The following is a 22931-nucleotide window of genomic DNA, read 5'->3' on the forward strand; positions in this document are numbered from 1 at the left end:
ATAGAAGAAAACATACAGAATGATTTCATATTGAAAGAAATAAAATGCGTGAATCAAGAAACCTATGAAAGTTTATCTAAAAAAAGTGGGAAAAAGCCTATTCGAAAATTAATCAGGTAAAACCAAGCCAAATGGTAAAGGTTAAACCACTGCATATATAATTTTGCTATACACAGAGGGCTTGGAACCGAGAAAATGGAAAGTAAAAGATAACTAGATTAAAGAATCTGCACATACATACATACATATATGGATTGCAAAGATCTAACACCCCCTAGGGGTTGATTAGGCAACCTAGTACAATTCTTCTCCTACATTGCCAGTTGTATGGTTCTATGGCGACGAAGTGCAATAATATAATTTGAAAGAAATAGACCAGAAATAGGAGATTGGGCAGACAACTAATCAAGAAAGATGGAATAATGAATTAATTAATTAATTATCAAAGTGAAAGACATTGTACCCTGTCTGGGAGATTCCTAGGCAATGGAACTTCAGTAACAAGTTTCACGGGAAAAAATCTCTGAAAAGTAGTATCAGAGGATGATGAGGTCTCTGCCCCATCATGCTGTCCCCGTGAATGAAACTTGGCAAATCTATTGATCACAGAAAACCTTTCTAAATCCTGACACTCTACTCTCAAGTCCAAAATTGAGGCTCTGCTATCCAATCTGCAATTAACAAGATAAAAAATGGTATAAATAGGCAAATAATGTACAACAAAGTTGTAGTTATCATATAACGATAAATGAGAACATTGATTCAAAATACAACATATTGATAGTAGCAGGCAACCAGATTTTAAGGGTAAACATAAAAGACAATTTTTTGCACATGCCTTGCATGGGATACAGCACATACAATCATCACCACATGACAAATTCTTTTAGGTAAACCAAAGTACAAAAGGGACTAAAGCTGAATTAAAAAAATTAATAACTTGTACCAACAAAATATGTATATTTTTTTCTCGAGCAAATAGCTAACTGAGAGCATTTCAGCAACACTTAAGAGAATAAAATATAGAGTAACCGACACAGACAAAAGCTATGTTTCAACGATTTAAATTTGTCAGAACAAGTACATGTCAACCATAAAGACTTTAATGCCAAAGCACCTGCTCAATTGCACTCGGACAGACAGACGAGTTTCTATGAAATTTGTCACTTGTAGGCCAGACAATTATCTAAATCCAGGAAAAGAATAAAATAATGGATAGAACGTATAAAACTCAACATTTCGATATTACCTTAATATATCGTCTTCTAGTTTCCTTGTTCTATCAAAGAAATCCATAACTTTCAAAATGTAATGATCAACATTGTCAGCTGATGTCCCTTTTTTGGGTGGTCTACAGAAAACACCACACAAGTTGTTAAAAGAAATATGTGTCAGGTGTGCATGTGCATTTTTGCGTGTGCGCTTGTGGCAAGACTCCGAACCATTATACAAGCCATTCAAAATAGTAAGACTCATAACCATTATACAAACCATTCAAAATAATAATAATAATAATAATAATAATAATAATAATAATAATAATAATAATCCTTACAGGTTTGTGCTGCCAGGAGGCAAAGAAGTATCACATCCAGACCATGAGATAGAACTGCATGCTTCTCCTAATGTTAATCTGGAAACAGAGTAGACTACACTTGCATGATGCAACTTCATATCTTCTACAAGAACTACTGCAGGAGGTGGGCTTAGCAGTTGCTGCATAAGTTGTGTAGTCAAGACAAGTCTTCTTTTTGACTTCACCATCACTGATAGATCTTCAACAGCCCCAGCACCAACTTCAACCTATTAATTTTAGCAGAGAGGAACTCATTAACTAATGAATTTATCAAATTATGAGTCGTGAACTGATAAAATTATAAACAAACCTTCTCAGCCAATCTGTTTGCAGTTCGGGCCCATAATAATTCCGCCGCACTGCCAAATAATAAGGAATATATGTTATCTATCAATAAAAATTAAGTCGTGCTAACACAACAAAAAAAGAAGGTATTTCTCTTTCAAAACAATAGGAAAATTGTAATATAAGATGAAGAATCTTTCCCAAAACCAACAATGGCGGTAAAAAAATGATTAAATGACTGACAACCACCTGAGATCCCGAAGCCGTTCAGAACCCTGAGTAAGTTCTTTATGCCATGACAGGAGTCCAGATATGGAACTTTTACGCTTCTTTGAACTAAAACTAAGTAAATCAGGTTCACTTATAGGAGCCGATAACTGAGAACATACATTGTCACTTTCAACTGAAGCAGGCATTGGACTATGCCTTGTGCTACCAAGTTGAGCATCACTACGACTATTAACTTGCTCTACTGAATCTTGGAAATGCAGACTATCTGATTGGTTTGGTATAATGAAAGGTTGGTCCATAGTCTTTGCAGCAGTTATCTTCTGTGCATCATTAACAGGCAATATATTACCATTCTTAAAAGCTCCATATTGTTCAAACCACGATGGTGCCATCTGAGGATTTATTGGATAATGACCACTTCTGATAGAAACTGCTTTATTGCTATCTGAAACATTAACAGATTTTTCCTGATCATCTCCAACCACCTCCTGAGAAGTTGCATTTATGTTCTGTACATGATGTGGCTTTGCTGACAAGCATAACATACTGGGATCTGATGATGTGATGGAAGAATAATTTCCAGATACATCTCTGGCCACATTGTTATATCCATACGACAATTGTTGTTCGTGGTTGGAATCTACCTGCTGTCTGTTTGGCATATTATCTGAAACTTTCAATCTCTTGGCTTCCCGATTACTAGGATCAATCTCCATGTTTCTCATGGATTGGACTTGATTCAGAGAGGAGAAGTTGTAATTCAAAACATTGTTTGGCCTTAAAGACTGACCTAGAGCCTCATTGTCTCTAGAGGTCGCAGCTAGGTTTGGTTGAGAAGCATCGGATACACATTTCACGACAGGGTCTATCAGGTGTGATGGAACTGCAGGCTCTTCAGCACCAATGGAAGATAATTCCTTACCATCTTTCTCTAGACCCTGATCACCTGGATTGCTGGAGTCAGCTATCATTCCACAGTTAATTTGTTTGGGCAGTGATGAAATCTTCGAAGCATTAGGATGTTGCCTGCTAGAAACACTGGTCCATAAATTCTGCATAACGTTCAAAGGAGTGCCATGCAGGGATGCACCATATATACCAGAAGGCTGACTGCCACGAATTTGATCTGTACCACTCGGCTGGGACATGTCCTGAGCAGATGCAATTTCAAGTTTACTAGCTTGAGCTCTTTCACCGTATTCATCTATCTGATTCGAGGAAGCCAGCTGATTATTTGTTACTTGTCCACCAAGATGAGCTATATTCTGATTCTGATTATGGTTCTTGGAGAATGGAAAGCCAGGTGTAAAAGCCGGTGGAATGTTCCCTAGCACATTGTACTGAGAAGCCTTATCAAAAACCTGCCCTGTGGTACTAGAAATATTATCCCTATTCTCCCGAGGAGATGACTCTTGAGAAGGAAAAGTCTGGTTAGTAGCCAACCATGTATGTCCCTTATCCCCTGTCTCAGACATGTGAAGTGCAGTAAGACCTGAATCTGATGAGCCATGAGAAAATACCATGGGAGGCCCCTGAGTAGGTGGAGCCAATTGTAATCCAAAGCCCTGAGTCGAAGAACTTTGATTCCTCTGAGGATGTGCAGCAAATCCATCTGAAGATTCAGTTTCAGGCACCCTGGAAGAAAAATTATGGTCAGAGAGGCTTTTGTCTGTTGGAATGTCACACTCCTGTGACTGATCCACTCAAAACTCAAGAAAAATTGAGATGCAACAATTTTAGCAAACTGAAGTAAACAGTTGAGCTGGGGTCATCGTGTAAACATGAAAAAGTATATATAATATAGTGCATGAAGGAAATAAAAAAACATGTATACAAATACTGGCTAGACCAGAAGTTTAGCAAATGAAAAGGTCTTAAAAAATCATATCATCTTTGCTTATGATTATGGAAAGCGGAATATTTCTACAATAATTAATCATGTCATATTTGCTTATGATTAAGGAAAGCGGAATATTTCTACAATAATTAACAAGGAAGTACAATATCATGGCTACATTCATATGTTAAAAACGCTAGGAAAATTTAAAATTCAAGTACCTGGGTAAAGCAGTCTTCTGCAAGGCATAATTACCGACACTTCTATCCAATGGGGTCATTGTTTTTGGGATTTGCGTAGGGAGTACGCTTTTTGGAACATTATCATCCAACCTCTCTGACTCACCCTGAAAATCAAGTGCCACTTCAGTCACATTTTAAAGGACATAAACAACTTCCGGTTCTCTAAGGCATAGGGATAAGCTATTAATGTGACACTAGCATGTATAAGTATAAAACATGGTATCTTAAAAATTACCTTCTCTGTTTCACTATAATTCACGTCAAAATGTCCATACTTTGATTGCCCAAGAGAGCTATAGTTATTTCCCTGATTTTTAAGTCCTCCAAAGTGGTGGTGGTTCATAGCTTGTGAATTTATGACCTGTTTGTTTCCATAAGGTTCCACTTCAACACCAAGATCCCCCATTGGATGATACTGAAATTTACGAGTTATGGAAGATCTTTGATGTGCCTGACCAGCTGACTTTGGGCTATGCAAATCATTGCCATCACAATTTGCATTTTCTCTCATACTACCATCTCTTGGATGAGAAGCATTAGATCCAAGACCATCTTCTGATTTTTCCATTTTATTACAGTCATCCGCATCATCTGCATCACCACCAAATTTTCCATTCTTAGAGGATTCTAAAATTAAAGGGTTCTCCATATGATACTTGTATTTTCCTGGACCTTCATTTCTTTTATAGCTACCTGCTGACTCTGAATCTCTACATACATCAACGTTAGGGAGCTTCTTGCTGCTTGGCTGGCTGAACCATGCAGGGACCGAATTAGGTAATGCGGCAATACCATTCATACCAGAATCCTCCCGACGAATTTGCATGTTATCAGTAGATTTCTCATGTTCCAACCCAGCAGATAAATTAGCATCAGAATTAGGCTCCCATGAAGCAGGTACCTGGCTCATCTCTTCATGCACAGCTTTCTCGTGATGGTGCTTCAATGAGTTTTCATTTTCATGGGTTTTGAAAGTAGAACTACTATCAAATGGGGTTGAGTTTGTAACATCCCAACCATCAGACTTATTGAATGGGCCGCCACTACCACTACATGATGATATGGTGGGTTGATGTGTCCAATAATCTGATAGGACCTTTTCATTTTTTTCTAAACCTGAAGAGTTGGTAGTTTTTCCATGTATATGACCACCTTCAGAGAACTGTTTTTGCTGAGGACTGCAATCTAACCACCTGCCTCTTTCTAAATATTGTGGAATTGGTCTCTGAGAATCGGTCTGTAATCTGTCATGCTGTTGATGTGAAGAGTCAGGACCTGACTGATGTAATTCAGAAACACTACAATGGTTTTCAGCTATTGGAGGCCTACTAACATCATCGGGCTGAATAAAAGGTCTTGAATTTAAATTGGAAGTTGTTTGCAAGTTACTGTTAGCCCAAACTGATTGTTGTTTGCTGCCATCAGTAGTTGAAGGTTGCTCATTTCCAGATAACTGTCCCATATTCCGAAAACCTAGACCACTCCACTCCTCCTGGATACCCATGTCACTACTAGATGTTTCTGCTACAGCAGACTGCATAAGCGCACTCCAACTCCCACTCTGAAGGGATGGAAATCCACTAGAACTATCTGTACCATCCAGCATATTAATGTCACTTATATTCGTACCAAATCCATCCCACAGGCTATCATCTGAGCCAAACAAAATCTTCTCTTCAGTTGGATCTAGTGTAGCTACGTTCTGTGAAGGAGGAACCTGCACTATCTTGTCTTGTGATGATAGCTCTGAAGATCCAGCTAGTTCTTGTCTCCCGTTAAAATCTTGCATTGATACAATTCTTTGCTCGTAATTCATTTGCTGCAAGTTTTCCACATTGACTCTACTATTTATACCATGAGCAGTAGGTCCAAACATGCTCTTTTCTTGAATATCCTGTCTTGAAACTAAAGGTCCATCATTTGTGTTACTCTGATCTGAAAATGTAGCATATTGGTGAGCTGGAAATGAATTACCACTGGCTGTTATATGTGGCAGCGTAGATTTGTTCCCATGAAGATGAGAGTATTGCTGTGGGAAAGAAACTTGAGGAATTGCAGGCTTATCTGCTTGAAAATGATAATAAAGGTTTGGAGTGCCTCCTGAACCGGATACTGGAACCCCATAAAGAGACTGGCCTCCTCCCTGATTATGAACCAAACCCATCATGCGCAATGCTTGTCCTTGTTCGGGAGATAACATAAGCCCATTAGAGGACCCGTGCATAACTGGAGATGCACCACGCTGGAGCCAATTTGTATTACTTGGTGTAACATCAGGCTGCCACATAAAGTTAGATGCCCCATTTACAGGATTTCCATTAATAAGAGATGTGGAATGGCCAGTAACTGTCTGTTTTGAAATAGACTGGGCTGGGGCCACAGAATTATGTTGCTTTGCTTCTAGTTGATGAAATTGTTGCTGCCTCTGAAGTTCTTGCATCTGGTTAAGTAACGCTTGCTGCTGTAATAGATGCATTTCATTTATTCCTGAATGCTGTCTAGGTAAAGGCTGAAGCATTCCGTTTTGGCGGCCACTTAATTGCTGTTGTCCTCCAAAGAAATCAAAATTGACAGGAGATTCACCAGCATCATTCCTAGCCAAATTTTTCTTATAAAGCTCAAGACCACTGCTCCCTTGTGACTCTGGCACAGGTATTCCTCTTGATAGGCTGTGCCAATCAGATTCTGTATCCACTCCCATAATATTAGATCCACTGTGCCTAGTCTGGAAAACCTGTTGTCCCTGCATGTAGCCACTTACAGCTGCTTGTTGGTTTGGCAGCTGATTTCTTCCAGACTCAGACCTCAAATTTGATTGTGATAGGTTCAGACTCTGTCGCATATGTGGAGAGCTTATGTGTCCCTGCTCGGAATCTTTGCCAGGGAAGGCAGTTAATCAGTAATTGATAAAGACAATCTCAAACAACATTCATTGTTGTAGCAATTTAAAAATTAAATGTATAAAAACTGGATAACGATGAGTGAAAAAATTATAAAATAAATGTTGAAGAATCTCTACCAGATTGCGGTTGATTAAAATTCTTCAAATTGGAAATAAAAGGTACACCGGTCGATCTCTGGCTGCCAACCCATATATTGTTGTTTAGTCCTGGCCAGTTCCCATCAACCGCTTGTGAATGATGCTGTCCCTGGGACAAGTTTTCTTGACCAAAAAAATTATGGACCCTGTCTACTGCTTCGTTTCCAGGCATAGATAATCCAGCCTTTTAAGCATGCAACTATTTAAAAGAATGCTTGACCAAGAAACAAAGTTTTTAACAACCTACGTAGAAGGAAAATGTCCAAGAACACAACTCTGAGCAACTACAATTAAAACCTGAAAATTATTAAAATATCCCTGCAAGTAAAAATCCATTTGGTATCAATTAGTTACCAGAATAATTGTGAAAAGATATGGAAATACAACAATAACAGACCATGCTTGGGCACTCTTAGTAAAAAAATGTATCATGCCATTTAAGTTGTTGTGTTTTTATACAATAGAAAAGGGTTACAATATTGGACAGCAATCCTCTTAATGCAAATTAAAAGTAATGAGGACTTCCACAGCAGTGAAATGCAACATTCTTACAAGCCAACAATTTAAGACCCAAAATTAACTCTTCAAAAAGGAATTTTATACAACCAGAGAAAAGGGTTACAATATTGGAAGACAATCCCCTTAATGCACATTAAAGAGTAATGAAGACTTTGCACAACAGCGAAATCCAACATGTCTCACAAGCCAGCAATATAAGATGCAAAATTAACTTTTCAAAACGGAAAGTTCATGATAATCATATAATATTTCGAGCTGAAAAAGTCTAGTCAAAAGCAAAACCTAGTAGGCATTCAATCTTATCTAGCTATTTGTGCTATGTCATACTTAAACCAAATTTTAACTATTCCTGCAACTTACAATCACATGAGTGGTCACTGGCAGTAATTCTTCAAATGGAAAATCAAAGGTACAATTCATTGCAAAATCATAACCAGTTAGCTTGCCAAGGAGAATCCAAAAACTTTTAATAATTTCATTTGTAGTCTCAAAACATGCCCCTTTGCATGTGTGCGCATTACCTTAACCACGGATATAAAAAGACAAATTACACTAATCACAAGAATTTATCATCTTTTTCCATACCTATCAAATTCATATGGCAAGCAAAAGCTTCAAATGTTTTTAAAGTGGGAAACCTTTTACTATTAAGCAGACTAAAATTAACTAGAGATGAGATGATTCATAAATAGAGCATTTACATAAATCAAGTTGTGAGTAGAAGAAAATGGAAGACGAATGAAGCTATATGAGTTGGCGCATTAATTCTTTATACCAATAATCTCATGAAAGCATGAAGAACATCAGGAACCATTATAACATATTTCTCACTTATGTTATATTTACAAGAGCACCAAGTAGATTTACATATGTGAATCTCTCTCCTCCCTGTCCCTCTAACTCTCTATCTTTGTGTGTGTGTGTGTAGAGTAATTTCATTGTTTATCTCTTTCATCTCAAGATGCAAATAATTAGTGTACATTGAGGTCCAAAATCATTATAACTTTGCTTGCCCGTGTCACTTGACTTTGTTGAAGCTAAGGCAAACTAATGACAGAATAGAAGAAGAAAAAGTAATAAAATGTCTCAATAAATTCATGAAATCACTTCAAAGAACAAACCAACTAAGTCAAGTGATAAAGCCACAACAACAACCAAATAATTAATAATGGGATTGCCTAAATGAATCAAACACCATACTTTCCTATCTTAAATCATGTATGTCTAATTAACTATGACGACACCTCGACCACGACACGGCGACACTTATAATAATTTAAAAAAATGAATAAATAAAACGTAATCACAAGTGTCGGTGTAGGTGTCTGACCCAGACACACTTTTTTTAGAGGTGTCGGTGTTACATAGCTAATTAATGAAAGAGCCTTTAATCTTTAATCCATTATTAAATCTTTTTTTTAGTTCCACTTCTAGTCTTCTTTAGTCTTTCTCAACCATAATTACTACTACCTCATCCTTAAATACAGGACCATATTGACTAAATTACTAGAATTAAGCTTGTATTAGTACTAAATATGTTAACTGTTGCTATTGTTTTTTCCAAATTTATCCTTCATGGTACTTATTCTTACTTATTAGATACAAACACAAGATGTAAAGTAATTATTAAGAATAAAAACTCTTCTGCCCCAAACACTCGCAGCTTCTAACCTCAACAGAAAGAAAAAAATTCCAAAATCATACATTCACAGAGAAAACACAATAGATCGGAAGCTAATACACAATTCCATCGGATAAAAGCATTCTAATCAACAAAACAACTACAAAAGCTTCCACAACTGCAAACACGCATAGATTCGATTTTTTCTTCGCAAAACGATGTTCGAGAGAAAGAGAGAGAAAGAAGCTAGGGTTTCTAGAGAGAGAAAGCTAATGCATAAACTCACAGTGACAATGAAGAGACTCCATTGAAGAAAAAAGCTGATCCTCGAAGCGCGTTGAGAATCCACGCGTTTGGTTAGGGTTTGAAGGTAAAGAGAAATGGTGGCGCGTTCGGACAGAGATAATGATCGAGAAAATAAGTGAGAAAATTTTCAACGAACAACAATGATACAGGTTCGGATGCGGAACCTGGGTGGTTCGGATCCGAGGCTCCGAGGCTCCGTTTCTTGTGCAATTTGGAAAGCGTTTCGATTGGGAAGAGACGGTGAGAAAAGTTGTTGGGTGTTAAGTTGGTAAAGGCTAAATCAGGTCGCTATCCAATCAATTCATGACAGGTGGAAATGATATCAGTGGGACCCGCACTGATCCGTTTTAAACTTCTTTAACTTTTTTTCTTATTTACAGAAAACAAGTTAAATCCGGTTTCTTCGTTAATTAATGAAAATTTTGAGTGAATTCTTTCACCATAATTTTTGGTTTACTACAAATTATCGATAAATTTGAGTTATTTTCACTAATTATATATATATATATATATATATATATATATATATATATATATATATATATATATATATATATATATATATATATATATATATATATTCGGTTTTTTATCTATTTATCGAAAATTTCTCTCTTTTATACACATGTGAACAATACTAAATAATCTCTATATTTGACTAAATGTCTAAATTGGTGCACCGTGATGTCTAAATTGGTCATTGACACAATTAAAGTGTTTGACTTTTTAAAAAAAAAATGTATGTTATGCAAATAGAAAAAATATTTTAAAATTATACTCTTGAATATTGGTGTTTAAATATAAACTGATTTGTAAAAGTTCAATATTTTATAACATTAAATATTATTAAATGTGTTTAGAGGTTGTATGAAAGAAAATGTTTTGATTGTTTTGATCTTTTGAAATGGAATTTCAATTTATTTTTCTTAAAGTAGAAAAATAGTAACAAAAAATCTTTAAATATTTTATACACTCCACCTAACTCTCTTTAAATAATAAGTTGATTGGATCGACACGAATTTCTATTGTCCAAAAAAAAATGTGATTGTCAAAAAGCATATTCATGTAGAATTTAAAAATGAAAATAATTTTTTGTTGAAAGTTTATTTTAAGGAAATTGTTTTTAAGAACATGTGTACTCTGAGGATTGAAATTGTGGTTATGTTGTTTGGGAAAGATTAGGTACAATATTATGAAAGAGAGATTTCCTGAAGTTTGGAAATTGCAAGGAGGAATTGAGATCATGGACAATGATAACGAATTCTACATGGTTAACTTTAACCAAATTGTTGATAAGAAAAAATCATTTTAGAATGGTCGTGGATGTAATTCAACCACTAGCTTGTGGTCTCCCATTTGACACCAAAATTTGTTTCACCAAATATGAAGGTGGATAGAACTATTGTACATATAGGATTCTCATACTTGTTTATTGTGATGAAAGTTTTTTACTTGTTATGGTGTCGAGAGTTGGTTGACTATTTTAAATGGATAACAACAATATGAAAGTAGAGCACGGGAAGATTTGCTAGAGTTTATAGAGAAATGGACATCACCCTTCTGGGGGTTGGAAAAAATTAGCTCAATGGTCATTGATACAATACACAATATGACTGGCTTCATGTCATTTATGTTTATTGTGGATGTTATATACATATGACTCAATTATAACAAGCAACTTAATACACAAAATGAAATTCATGTCACCCGCCAGAATGATCAAATCGAAAAAATAACTAGCAAGATCCAAACACATCCTCTTAAGCCTCAAGTGAAATGTCACGCGCCTACACACTCTTGCATATGTATCCAAGCTTAATCATGTTTCCATAAATGCACCCACACTTTTACACACACACAAGCAAGTGTGGTCACGCTCCCACATATGTGTGCATGATCCTACACGAGGTTGATTCAAACCCCTAGCACGTCTACAAATCTAACACATGGCAAAAATGGTGCAGGCATACACAATAATATTTTCAACAAATTTAAATCTAATTATACTATGTAAGAATCGAAGGAGTTGTCCGATCAAATTATCAATGTCAATAACTATATCACTTTTAATGATAGTGATGTATAGAATAGAAAAATGATTTAAATGGGCATCGGATTCCTGTCTTTATAAGACAAAATTATTAGAAACCAAATTCTGCCATAAAATTATCTAAATTAGTCATCAAATGTTTGCCTCGCCCAAAATGGATGGAACTCAAATTCCAAAAAATAAGTTATTTTGGCGTATACCTCAAAATAATAAAGAAAAATAATTTGGTTATATATATATATATATATATATATATATATATATATATATAGAGAGAGAGAGAGAGAGAGAGAGAGATGGAGAGAGAGAGAGAGAGATTAATTACTATGCACTGTCAGTGTAAAATATTTTACACAATCGATTCATCACCATCACCCGTTTGCATTACTTTATAGATTTTTAAAATAAAAGTCAAACTTGTTTCAACATCCAACGACTATGATTAACTGACAGTGTAAAATCCTTTTACACTGCCAGTGTATTTCAATTAAATTCATATATATATATATATATATATATATATATATATATATATATATATATATATATATATATATATATATATATATATATATATATATATATATATATATATATATATATATATATATCGTAGGCCAAGATATATTTATAAATGAAATGATCCTTATGCACCACGTATACCACAACTCGTGTTTAGCTCCTCAGTCCATTGTCATTCTGCTAGAGCCCTTTAGGTCAAGCTTAGCATTATGGATAGATAGTGTCCTACTAGATCCTCGTATACCAAGTTTGGAATACTGGATCTCTGATCTTCTTAGTACATGGTACGTCTTGTGTTTGATTCCTAGTCGTATGTGTATAAGGTCATGCATGGGTCTTACACATCCATTGAGATCTATATGATCCTTTAGGAAACACATTTCATCATTCAGGTTTTTCAAACATATACTAAAGTCAAGGCATAGGTCCCTTGATTGTCAACTTTCATAACATATATTGAAGTCAAAGCTTAACTCTCATGATCCTCAGTGTTCATAAAGTATCTTAGGATATGAGCAAGATGTAGGTCCCTTAATTATTCCATGCCATCTCGTAACATAGAAGGAAATCAAAGCATAAGTCCATTGAATCATTCAGATATGTCACATATCATAACATATTTCTTATCACAACATGGGTAGTCGTAATGTTTGACACTTAATTCTAACAAGTAAAATCATGTTGTTGTTCATTAATCATCTACAACTTTGCCCCATTTAATCCTATGGAAATGGTTCATTATCTAAGGGAGTTTTGGGGCAAGAATTGGAAGAAAAGTGGGAAATGTAACATAGTTACAGCTTGGTTGTAGCTATCACTATAGCCCGTAGCTAATGTTATAGGTTGTAGCACGCCAGACCATACCCCTTTAAAACAAACAGAAGTTTGCCACAACATGTTTGTAGCTAGTGATACGGTTCGTGGCTAACCCATAACTCATGTTCTTACCCTTTCTCTGCATTTTTCTGAGCAACACAACCCTGAATCGTATTTTTAGCATGCCGAAACTCAAACACAACAATTATTCAACACACACGAGCTTCAACGACAACACATTTTCAGTCTGCAAGCATATAATACCATCAATCAACAATCAATCATACTACACACGACTATAAACCCAACATGCATGCCTTCTTAAAATCATCTACCAAAGATCAAACTTAAAGAACCTTACCTTAGTTCTTGGTTATGGTTTTAATAGGAAGTTTGGTGAATGAGAGTGATGATTCTTTATGCTTCTAATTTTTTTCCTTAACTTAAAAGTTTTTCCCTAACATGCAAAGGCTTGGAGTCACTTCTTCCTCCTCCCCTCCTCTCACACGAGCTCCATCTCTCCCTTGAAGCTCGAGAGTTTCTCTTTTTTATTCTAACAATGTTGAGTGTAAAGTGAAGAAAATAAGGGGAAACTCTCACTTTTGGGTATATATGTGGAGTAAGGGAAAAGACTATGTTGCCCCCATCTCGTTCTAAAATACCAAAGTTACCTTTAACCTCTCTAACTAAGGGAAAATTTAAATCTTAGCACACTTGAAAATATTATATTAGCTTAATATTATGCTTAGACATGAAGTGGGATATTACACTTTACCCCTTAATTAAAATTTGTCCTCGAAAATTAAGGATTTACCTGAAGAGATGTGATTAGTTAGCTCACATATCTGACTTTAGCTTCCATGTAGCTTTGTCGAGGTGTGATTATTCCCACAACACCTTCATCAATGGTGTCTCTTTATTACTTAGGGACTTCACCGTATAATCCACAACTCGACCAAATTTAATTGTATCTGGAAGAATAGCTTGAAATGAACCTGGTATGAACTTCCATAATCGAATACATGGAATACATCATGTAATCCGAATGGGGAAGGTCGTAGTGCAAACTGATATGCAACTTCACATATTAGAATTATGATTTGATAAGGACTATTGTATCTTTAACTCAATTTCTTTGTTTTAAATGGCCCATTTGATCCTAGATTAGGGGTAACCTGTATGGACCATTATCTCCTTTGTCAAATTCCAAGGGTCTCTTATGTTGGTATGCATAATGTTTCTAATGATCTTGAGCTTTCTTCATCTTTTCCCTAATTACATTTATCTTCTCGGTTGCCTCTTGAATTATTTTCGGTTTTAGAATTCCCTTATCTCCTACCTATTCCCAACAAAAAGGTGTACGATGTTTTCTCCCATATAACGTCTCATACAGTGTCATTCTAATAATGGTGTGGTATATATTGTTGTAAAAAAATTCATTCAATGGTAAGTGTTGGTTCCAACTTCCCCCTCCTCTAAAATTTAAGCTCTTAACATATCTTCCATCATTTGAATGGTCTTTTTTTTCAGGCTTTCTAATTGCAGATGGTTTGTCGTACTAAGATTAAACTTGGCTCCTATCGCATGGAGGAGAACCTTCCAAAACCTAGAAGTGAACTTCAGATCATAGTCAGACACAATAATAGATGGCACTCCATATAGTCTTACTTTTTTGAAAGTGAAAAGTTTTGCCAAGCGAAGAACTTAATAGGTGGTCTTGACTAGTAGGAAATGAGTTTACTTAGTCAACATGTTTATTACTATCCAAATTGATTCATGACCTCCTAGATCTCGGGGTAGTCTCGCTATGATTTATAACGATATGTTTCCCCATTTCCACTCGTACATCTCTAAAGATTGTAACATACTACATAGTCTTTAGTGTTTTACATTCGCATGTTGACGCAAAATGCAACTAGCCACAAATTCTATATTTCATTTTTCTTCCCAGACCATCAAAACTTCTCTTTAGGACATGATACATCTTGGAATAACCATGGTGAATAGTGAAATCACTTTCATGAGCTTTTTCTAGAATTACTTGTTTCAGCTCTAAGTCATTTGGAATATACATCCTTTCGGTTAAACAATAGAACTCCATTTAGTGATTGACTAAATTCTGGGTGGCTAACCTTAACTTATACTTCCTCATATAACAGTTGAGCTAGCCTTACCCTTTCTTTGAGATCGTTAATTAATGATAAATGAATAATATAAGCCTTCATTTTACATGAGTTCTTAGAATATAATTTTGGGTTTACAACATGTTGGGTGTATCTATTTACACTTTTGTTTCATTAAATGTCTAAAATGGTGCACCATGATCAATTTCATTTGCACAATTCAAGCATTCAACATTTTAAAAAAAATTGTATGTTATTCAAATAGAGTAGATGTTTCGAAATTATACTCATGAATAAGGGTGTTTAAATACAAAATGATTGATAAAATTTAAAATTGTATAAAATTAAATAGTATTAAATTTATTGATATCTCTTTGATAGAAAATGATTTGACTGCTTCGATCCTCCAAAATGGAACATAGATTTCTTTTCATAGACATAAAAGAAAATAGTAACAAGAACCCTCTGATATTTTCCAAAAATTTGTTAGAACAAGATTTGGTTTTACATATATACCTTGAGCTTTGATGATAACAATAGTGTATTTGTGTGAGAACAATTTTGGTACCCTAATGGTTTGTTATTGTATATCTTTAACAACCAGTTCTGATTCTGATCATATGATGTGCAACATCATCAGTTTTTGAACTTTACATTCCAATTCCGCTTCTACACCTACCATTAGAAGTTCTGAAAGACATCACTATTGTTATTGCAATGTTCTTTTTGCTTATGCGATTTCACCTATCAGAAGCTACTGAGGAGACTCTATGTTGTTGTTGTAATGTTCTCTCAGTTCTTGCTTCTGGACATGACTCTGATCACCAAACTTCTGAAGAATGGCAAGCTTCTGAAGTTGTGTTATGTAGCTGAAGATTCTGAAGATCTCAAGACAAACGATTGAAGTTATCAAGGTTCTGACTAAGGATTCTGAAGACTAAAGATTCTGAATATACTGAAGACCTCAAGCCAGAATACTGATGTTGTCAAGGTTCTCACCCAAGGTTCCGAAGTTTCTGAATCCAACTCTCTACTTATTCACTTCATGCTTCAATCATCTTTCATCAGAAGCCAATGAATTTGAAGATAAGATTAAAATGGGAACCTGATCAAATAGTATATGGTACAAATCGAACAACATTTCCACTACCCGATTTCATGGGCAATGGCGGTACTATACATCACACTTGTCACTGAATTTGTGGGTGAAAGGACAATATGTGGTATTATTCCTTTCCCATCCAATAGTGGACGACCACTCAAAGGAGCTTTCCCTATTTTTCCCTCCAATGGTCACATGTTTCACTATATAAGCATGCATTGGAGACTTGAAGAAAATGCTGATTTGCATAAGTATTTTGACAAGCTATTTTTCTTTGTGAAAAGATATCATTCTTTGTATACAATTTTCTTTAAGTGTTTGTTATTCATTTTGTGTAAAATCTGCTTGTGTAGAAGCATCTTGTAACACACTAAATATTCTTCAAACTATTTGTTTGAGTCTTTAAGGAGGTTATCCTTGAGAAGAAAAAGAAAGTTCTTCTTTGTAAGTCCTTAAGGATGAAGGAGAATAGCGATCCAAAATACAATGGGAATTAAAAATTTCTCCTTTAGTGATCCTTACGAACGGGCATGATCAGTGATATAATCATTACCTCTTGTAGCAATTGAAACCTTTGATGCAGATCGAATGAGCGATCACGAACGTTGAATGATGACAACGCCTCTACTTAGTCCACATGAACTGATTCATTCAGTCTCAGTGCTAGCTGCTACGAATGAAGGCTTTGAGTGAGAGAGAGAGAGAGAGAGAAGCAAAATTTTCATCTGAACAAATACTTCTGCACAAGGGTTCTATTTATAGAACCACTTGTTTGGATTGTAAGCTAAAAAGCCCACTTAAGTGTATGTGGCTCATATCGTATGATATACCAAAATCACTTAAGCGCGTGGTATCTTACCATATTTCGTATTATACTTAAGTGCATCGTACCTTACAATGTTCTACAATTCACTTAAGTGCACCGTACCTTATGGTGTTCCTTATTTACTCTATCCCTCATCAATTTGTCCTTTGTGTGTGACCCTATAGGTTTTCGCGGCATTGGCAATTATATTAAATCACGTATTTAACATAATAAATAGTGAGCAGTATCTAGCAACGCATCACTATTATCCAAGACACGAAAATGTCATATGATCTGACAAATATTTTGTGATAATACTTGTGTGTACAATTATCCTTTTGCCCTTATGTTTATATTGAACACAAGTCATAGATTGTGTCATCCTTGTCCAGTTCCATATTGGGCCCTTAGACATTTATCTTGTTACGTAGGAGGGACAAATTCCATCTAGGTCACTCATGTCCCTCAGCATGCTTCGTGGAGTACCCGTCGACTGTCTTTATGGTCATCCAGTTACGGGCAATGTTTGATCATCAATAAAGCACTCGATTCTACATCTAGGGCCCATATTGTTTTCAGGTCGAAGGGTGGTATACACCATTATCACCATGAGAATAACTTATGACACTTTGCATAACATTCTATATAGTATTCTCATAGCGGGTCAATCCAGTACGAATATTACTCCTAATATTCATACCTATGTTTAAGACTTGATAACTCCTTATCCATGATCCATGATATGCAATCATCAGTCTATATACATAATAGTCTTAATGCTTTAATTTTATCCCACTTCACAATAAAGCTTGACTACGGATACTTTAAGAATAGTATCCTTATGTTTAATGAAATCTCATGATTAAGTCACACTTGATACATTAAATGGACTAGCTATTCTAGGGACTTTATTAAACAAACATAATAAAGAAAAAAGCCTTTTATCATTAATAAATAATTCGATACAAGTACCAAAAGTATTGGCCTTTAGGACTTACACCAACAAAGGAGACTAAGGTTTAGCTGGATCCTTGAGAATACAAAGAAGGTGATTATTTGTATTTACGGTAATCTATTTATTATAGTGGATTAAGTCTTTGTGTATTAAGGCAAAATCACCTTGGTGGGTGGACTGGGTTAGCTTTTAGTTCAAGCGAACCAGGATAGAAATCATTATGTTTTATTCTCATTGTTATTAACTTGTTAGTGGTGTTTTTATTTTGGAAAAAGTTTTTGCTTGTAAAACCTAATTCAACCCCCCCCCCCCTTTCTTGTGTTTTTCACACCTTCAATTGGAATCAGAGCTCCGGTTCTGATTGTAATAAAAAGACGATACTTTTTAAGCTTTCACATATTTTGCAAAGTTGTCCCAAAATAAACAAAGTTCAAACATAGTTTCTATTCAAAGCAATCATAGAGGTGAATTTGAAAACCGCCTATTTGAGGATTATTGTGATAAATATGGAAATGAACATGATTTTTCCGCTCTAAGAACTCCATAATAAAATGGTGTTATGGAGTGCAAAAATAGAATTTTAGAGGAATTGGCAAGAACTATGGTCAATGAGAGTAGTCTACCAAAATATTTTTGGGCTGACGTTATTAGTACGACGTGTTATGTTTTAAATAGGACATTTATTCCTCCTATTTTAAACAAAACACCTTATGAACTTTTAAAAGGTAGAAAACCAAATTTATCACATCTTCTTGTCTTCAGATGCAAATGTTTTGTATTAAATAATGGCAAGGACAAACTTGGAAAGTTTGATTCAAAAGTTGACGAATGTATCTTCCTTGGATAATCTCAATCAAGCAAAGCTTATAGAGTGTAAAATAAGAGATTACTTACTGCTGAAGAGTATATGCATGTCACTTTCGATGAATCTTATCCTAGAAATATTGGGAAAGGTATTTCTTTTCATGATACAGGTGTATCTTCAGAAGACATACTCAAAAACACTGAAAAAGGAATTGATCAACCTAAAGTGGTGAAACCTTAAAAGGAGAAAGATGACAATCCTGAAAAGGAGAAGGATGAGAGTCCAACTAAAATGGACGATCTTCCTTTGGCTTGAAGGTCTTCCAAGGACCATCTAATTGACAAATTTCTTTGAGACATCACAAAATGCATGACTACATGCTCTAAGATAAGTAATTTATGTTATCACTTCGCGTTCGTGTCACAAGTTGAACCTAAAAGTGCAAAAGATGCCTTAATCGATGAGCATTGGCTTATGGCTATGCAAGATGAGCTAAATCAATTTAAAAGAAATGATATGTGGGACCTTGTACCACCTCCGTGAGATCATCAAATAGTTGGTACTAAGTGGGTTTTTAGAAATAAACTAGACGAAAACAGAGTGATATCAAGGAACAAGGCCCGACTAGTGGCTAAAGGATATAACCAAGAGGAGGGCATATATTATAAGGAAACTTATGCTTAAGTTGCCCGCCTCGAGGCTATAAGCCTTTTACTAGCGTATGCATGCCCTTAAGATTTCAAAATATTTCAAATGGACGTGAAAAGTGCTTTCCTTAATGGTTATATAAATGAGGAAGTGTATGTTTCACAACCTCCCGGTTTTGAAAATTATGAGTATCCTAATAATGTTTTTAAACTAAAACGAGCTTTATATGGTCTCAAATAAAACCCTAGGGCGTGGTATGAGCGAATTAGTAAGTTCTTAATTGATCAAGGATACTCTAGAGGGAATGTAGATACAACACTTTTCATTTAACGCAAAGGAAAACATATTCTTCTAGTTCAAATTTATATTGATGACATCATATTTGGTTCTACTAACATGCAATTGGTTGAAGAGTTTTCTAAGCTTATGTAGGACGAATTTGAGGTGATTTTAATGGGTGAGTTGAATTACTTTCTTGGACTTCAAATTAAGCATCTTAAAGAAGGGACGTTTATGTGTCAAACTAAGTACTGCAAGAGTTGCTTAAACGCTTCAGAATGGTAGATGCAAAGTCAATTGACACTCTAATACCCACAAATGAGAACTTGGACAGAGATGAAAATGGTAAGGATGCCGACATCAAAAGATATAGAGGTATGATCAGATCACTCTTATATCTAACTGCATCTACGCCTAACATTATGTTTAGTGTGTGCATATGCGCTCGATATCAATCCACTCCTAAGGAATCACATTTAAAAGTTGTCAAGTGCATTCTTAGACACCTTCATGGTACATCTAAGTATGGGATTTGGTTTTCCAAAGGTGGCGATTGTATTTTGGTTGATTACTCTGATTCTGATTTTTCTGGTTACAAATCGGATAGGAAAAGTACTAGTGGAACTTGCCACATATTTTCAAATTCCTTAGTTAGTTGGCATATCAAGAAGCAACTCTTTGTTGCTTTGTCAACTACCAAGGCGGAATACGTCGCAATTGGTAGTAATTATGCTCAAATTTTGTGACTTAAACAACAACCACTTGACTTTAATATTAAACTTCAATATATTCCGATAATGTGTGATAATACTAGTGCTATTAATCTAACCAAAAATCTAGTGTTACACTTTCATACTAAACATATTAAGATACGTCACCATTAACTATGCTACCATGTTGAAAAAGGCGATGTCATTTTTGAACATGTTGAAATAGCAAAAATCAACTTGCCGACATTTTCACAAAACCTCTTGCCACTGAGTTGTTTTTAGATATTCACGGGAATTGGTGTTGCACCCCAAAATTTCCTCACTTGATTTTCAACCATCATATGCTTATTGGTTCTCATACATTGCATTTACATTGGTACTTGTGAGTGAGATCAAGGATTTTTGGAGCTTGTGATCATCAGTTGAAGATGGAAGTTTTCAAGGCAAGTTGTGTGGTACCTCATGCTCATGAGTACCTTATTTATTCAAGATCATTGGCTTTTTGAAAAATCCCCAAGAATCTTTGAGGAATTAGGGTGTGGCTTCAGTTACTTGTCCCCTAAGCCTTTTGATCAAGAATTAGGGTTTTGGCCCCTTTCAAGAATTGAGTTTAATTTTCATCAAGACTTGGTTTCTTTGATCAATTGATTTCCCAAGGTATCAAGTATGACCATTGGATTCATCATAATACTTCTCGAAGCATTGCATTGGATGATTGTTGAATGTTGACATGATTAGAGAAAAAGTCAATTGTTGGTCAAAGGCTGTTTCTGAAAAATTTCTCGAGCAAATTGGTTCTCAATGGCTTGTATGTGTACTAGGGAATCCTCATTTGGATCATGGATCTTTGGTTGGTATTATTTGATGTTCAGTGGCTTATTCTTGATTATTTGATTATTTGAGCAAAAGTCAATTGTTGACCAAGTGGACTTTTGGTCAAAGTTGAAGTCAAAAGTCATGTTTCAACTTCATATGGCTTTTGGTGGAAAAAAATTCAAGGGAAATGTGGTTTTGGAAGCTAACTTGTTCATGAAGTAACTTGGTGAAGTGGAAATTTTTCTAAGTGTAAAAGTTACTTCATAGTGCTGATTTTGTAAAATTCACACCTTCCTCATTGTTTATTGAAAACTTGAAAACTTTACATGTCTGGAAATCTGGGAATAAGACCTACAAGTTTGTCAATATGGTCCCATGTCCAAAAAATGCTTATTTTGAGAGTTATGGAGCAAGATATTATAGGCCACTTTTGAGAATTATGGGTCATTTTCACCATTCATCCATTTTCGAGGCCACTTTTGGGGACTTTAAAGGTTTCAAAACAAATTTCTCCCAACATGAAAGTTGTAGGGAATATCAATTTGTTTCCAAAAATTACAATAACTTGATCTAACTCTCAAAATTGAGAAAGTTATGGCCATGAGACCAATGGGTGGTTTTTATGAATTTACTAAAACCTAGTTTTGCATATACTCCATTTTCTCAAAATGTAGCCATTCTGTTTTACTCAAATCAAGCCCATAACCTATTTGGATTGTGAATAAGAGTACCTTGTCTTCTATTTGCACCCATACAACCATTTTGGCCAATTTTGCACTTAAAATCTCATTTTTGCCAAAATTGGCAACTTTAATATTTCTCTCTCCACACTTCACTAACTTGTACCATATTTTTCCCATGTACTACTGCACTTATGAGGTATCCAAAACATGAAAACCCCTATCCAAATATGAACAAAACGCATCCTTGCTTAACAAGTTAATTTTTGGTCTTATCTTCCATTTATTCCCTCCAACGTCTCTTTGCTTGCAATGACTCTTCTACCCTCACTTTGGGGGCCTATATAAGCAAGCCAAGTTGTCCATTTCATAACACACAAGCTCTCTCTTCCTCTTTCACAAAAAACACCAAATTGGTCTTATCTTTCTCCCTATTGAATCAAGCTTCTTCTCCAGAATTTCTCAACATCAAAACTCTTTATTTGAGTTCAAGGAAGAAGAATTTACAAGAGTTTCTGGGTTTCTTTTGGTTTTGGGAGTACAAAAGGGCAGTGAACTCTTTCTCTACTTGGTAAGCTTGCAAAACCCTAACCATGGCATTTCAAGATCTGGAAATTATTGTATGTGTCCTTAATGTTGTTTAGAACATTTTCATGTTAAAACTTTCCATTGATTCTTGCTTGATTTTATGATTTTTGGTTTGGAAGTTATTTGATGAAAATGATTTTTTAGCCAACTTCTCGCCCATATTTCTCTCTCATCATTCATCCTTTTGAAAAACTTTCTAAACCAAAGTTGTAGACCTCTCTGAGATCTACAACTTTGGTGTTTACAACTTTTATTTCATTAAGAAATGAAGGAGAAAAATGGAAGTGAAGTTACCTGGATGAAAATCGTGAAACATGATTTCAAGTGAAAAAGTGATTTTTAGCCAACTTCTCGCCCAGATTTCTCTCTCATCTT

The 22931-nt window shown here is 35.2% G+C and overlaps 1 protein-coding gene across 1 annotated transcript; it reads right to left on the bottom strand.

Moving 5' to 3' along the window:
• Window positions 1-402: 402 nt before the first annotated feature.
• LOC127085476 (uncharacterized) lies at window positions 403-9901 on the bottom strand. The gene is made up of 9 exons (XM_051025985.1): window positions 9638-9901; window positions 7191-7529; window positions 4407-7045; window positions 4151-4275; window positions 2111-3727; window positions 1887-1935; window positions 1556-1803; window positions 1250-1351; window positions 403-671 (listed from the first exon to the last, which is right to left on the bottom strand). The coding sequence occupies exons 2-9, from the start codon at window positions 7381-7383 to the stop codon at window positions 443-445; spliced, it is 5202 nt and encodes a 1733-aa protein (XP_050881942.1). The 5' UTR covers window positions 7384-7529; window positions 9638-9901; the 3' UTR covers window positions 403-442.
• Between the last annotated feature and the right edge of the window lie 13030 nt (window positions 9902-22931).

Source organism: Lathyrus oleraceus, chromosome 5, assembly GCF_024323335.1.
Source record: "Lathyrus oleraceus cultivar Zhongwan6 chromosome 5, CAAS_Psat_ZW6_1.0, whole genome shotgun sequence".
Classification (NCBI taxonomy): Eukaryota; Viridiplantae; Streptophyta; class Magnoliopsida; order Fabales; family Fabaceae; genus Lathyrus; species Lathyrus oleraceus.

Coding starts and splice junctions, on each gene's coding strand:
- LOC127085476 (XM_051025985.1), bottom strand. CDS start 7,383: ATGCCTGGAAACGAAGCAGTAGACAGGGTCCATAATTTTTTTGGTCAA. Junction 1,352..1,555: donor CCTCCTGGCAGCACAAACCT/GTAAGGATTATT, acceptor TGTTTTCTGTAG/ACCACCCAAAAAAGGGACAT. Junction 672..1,249: donor CTAGAAGACGATATATTAAG/GTAATATCGAAA, acceptor TGTTAATTGCAG/ATTGGATAGCAGAGCCTCAA.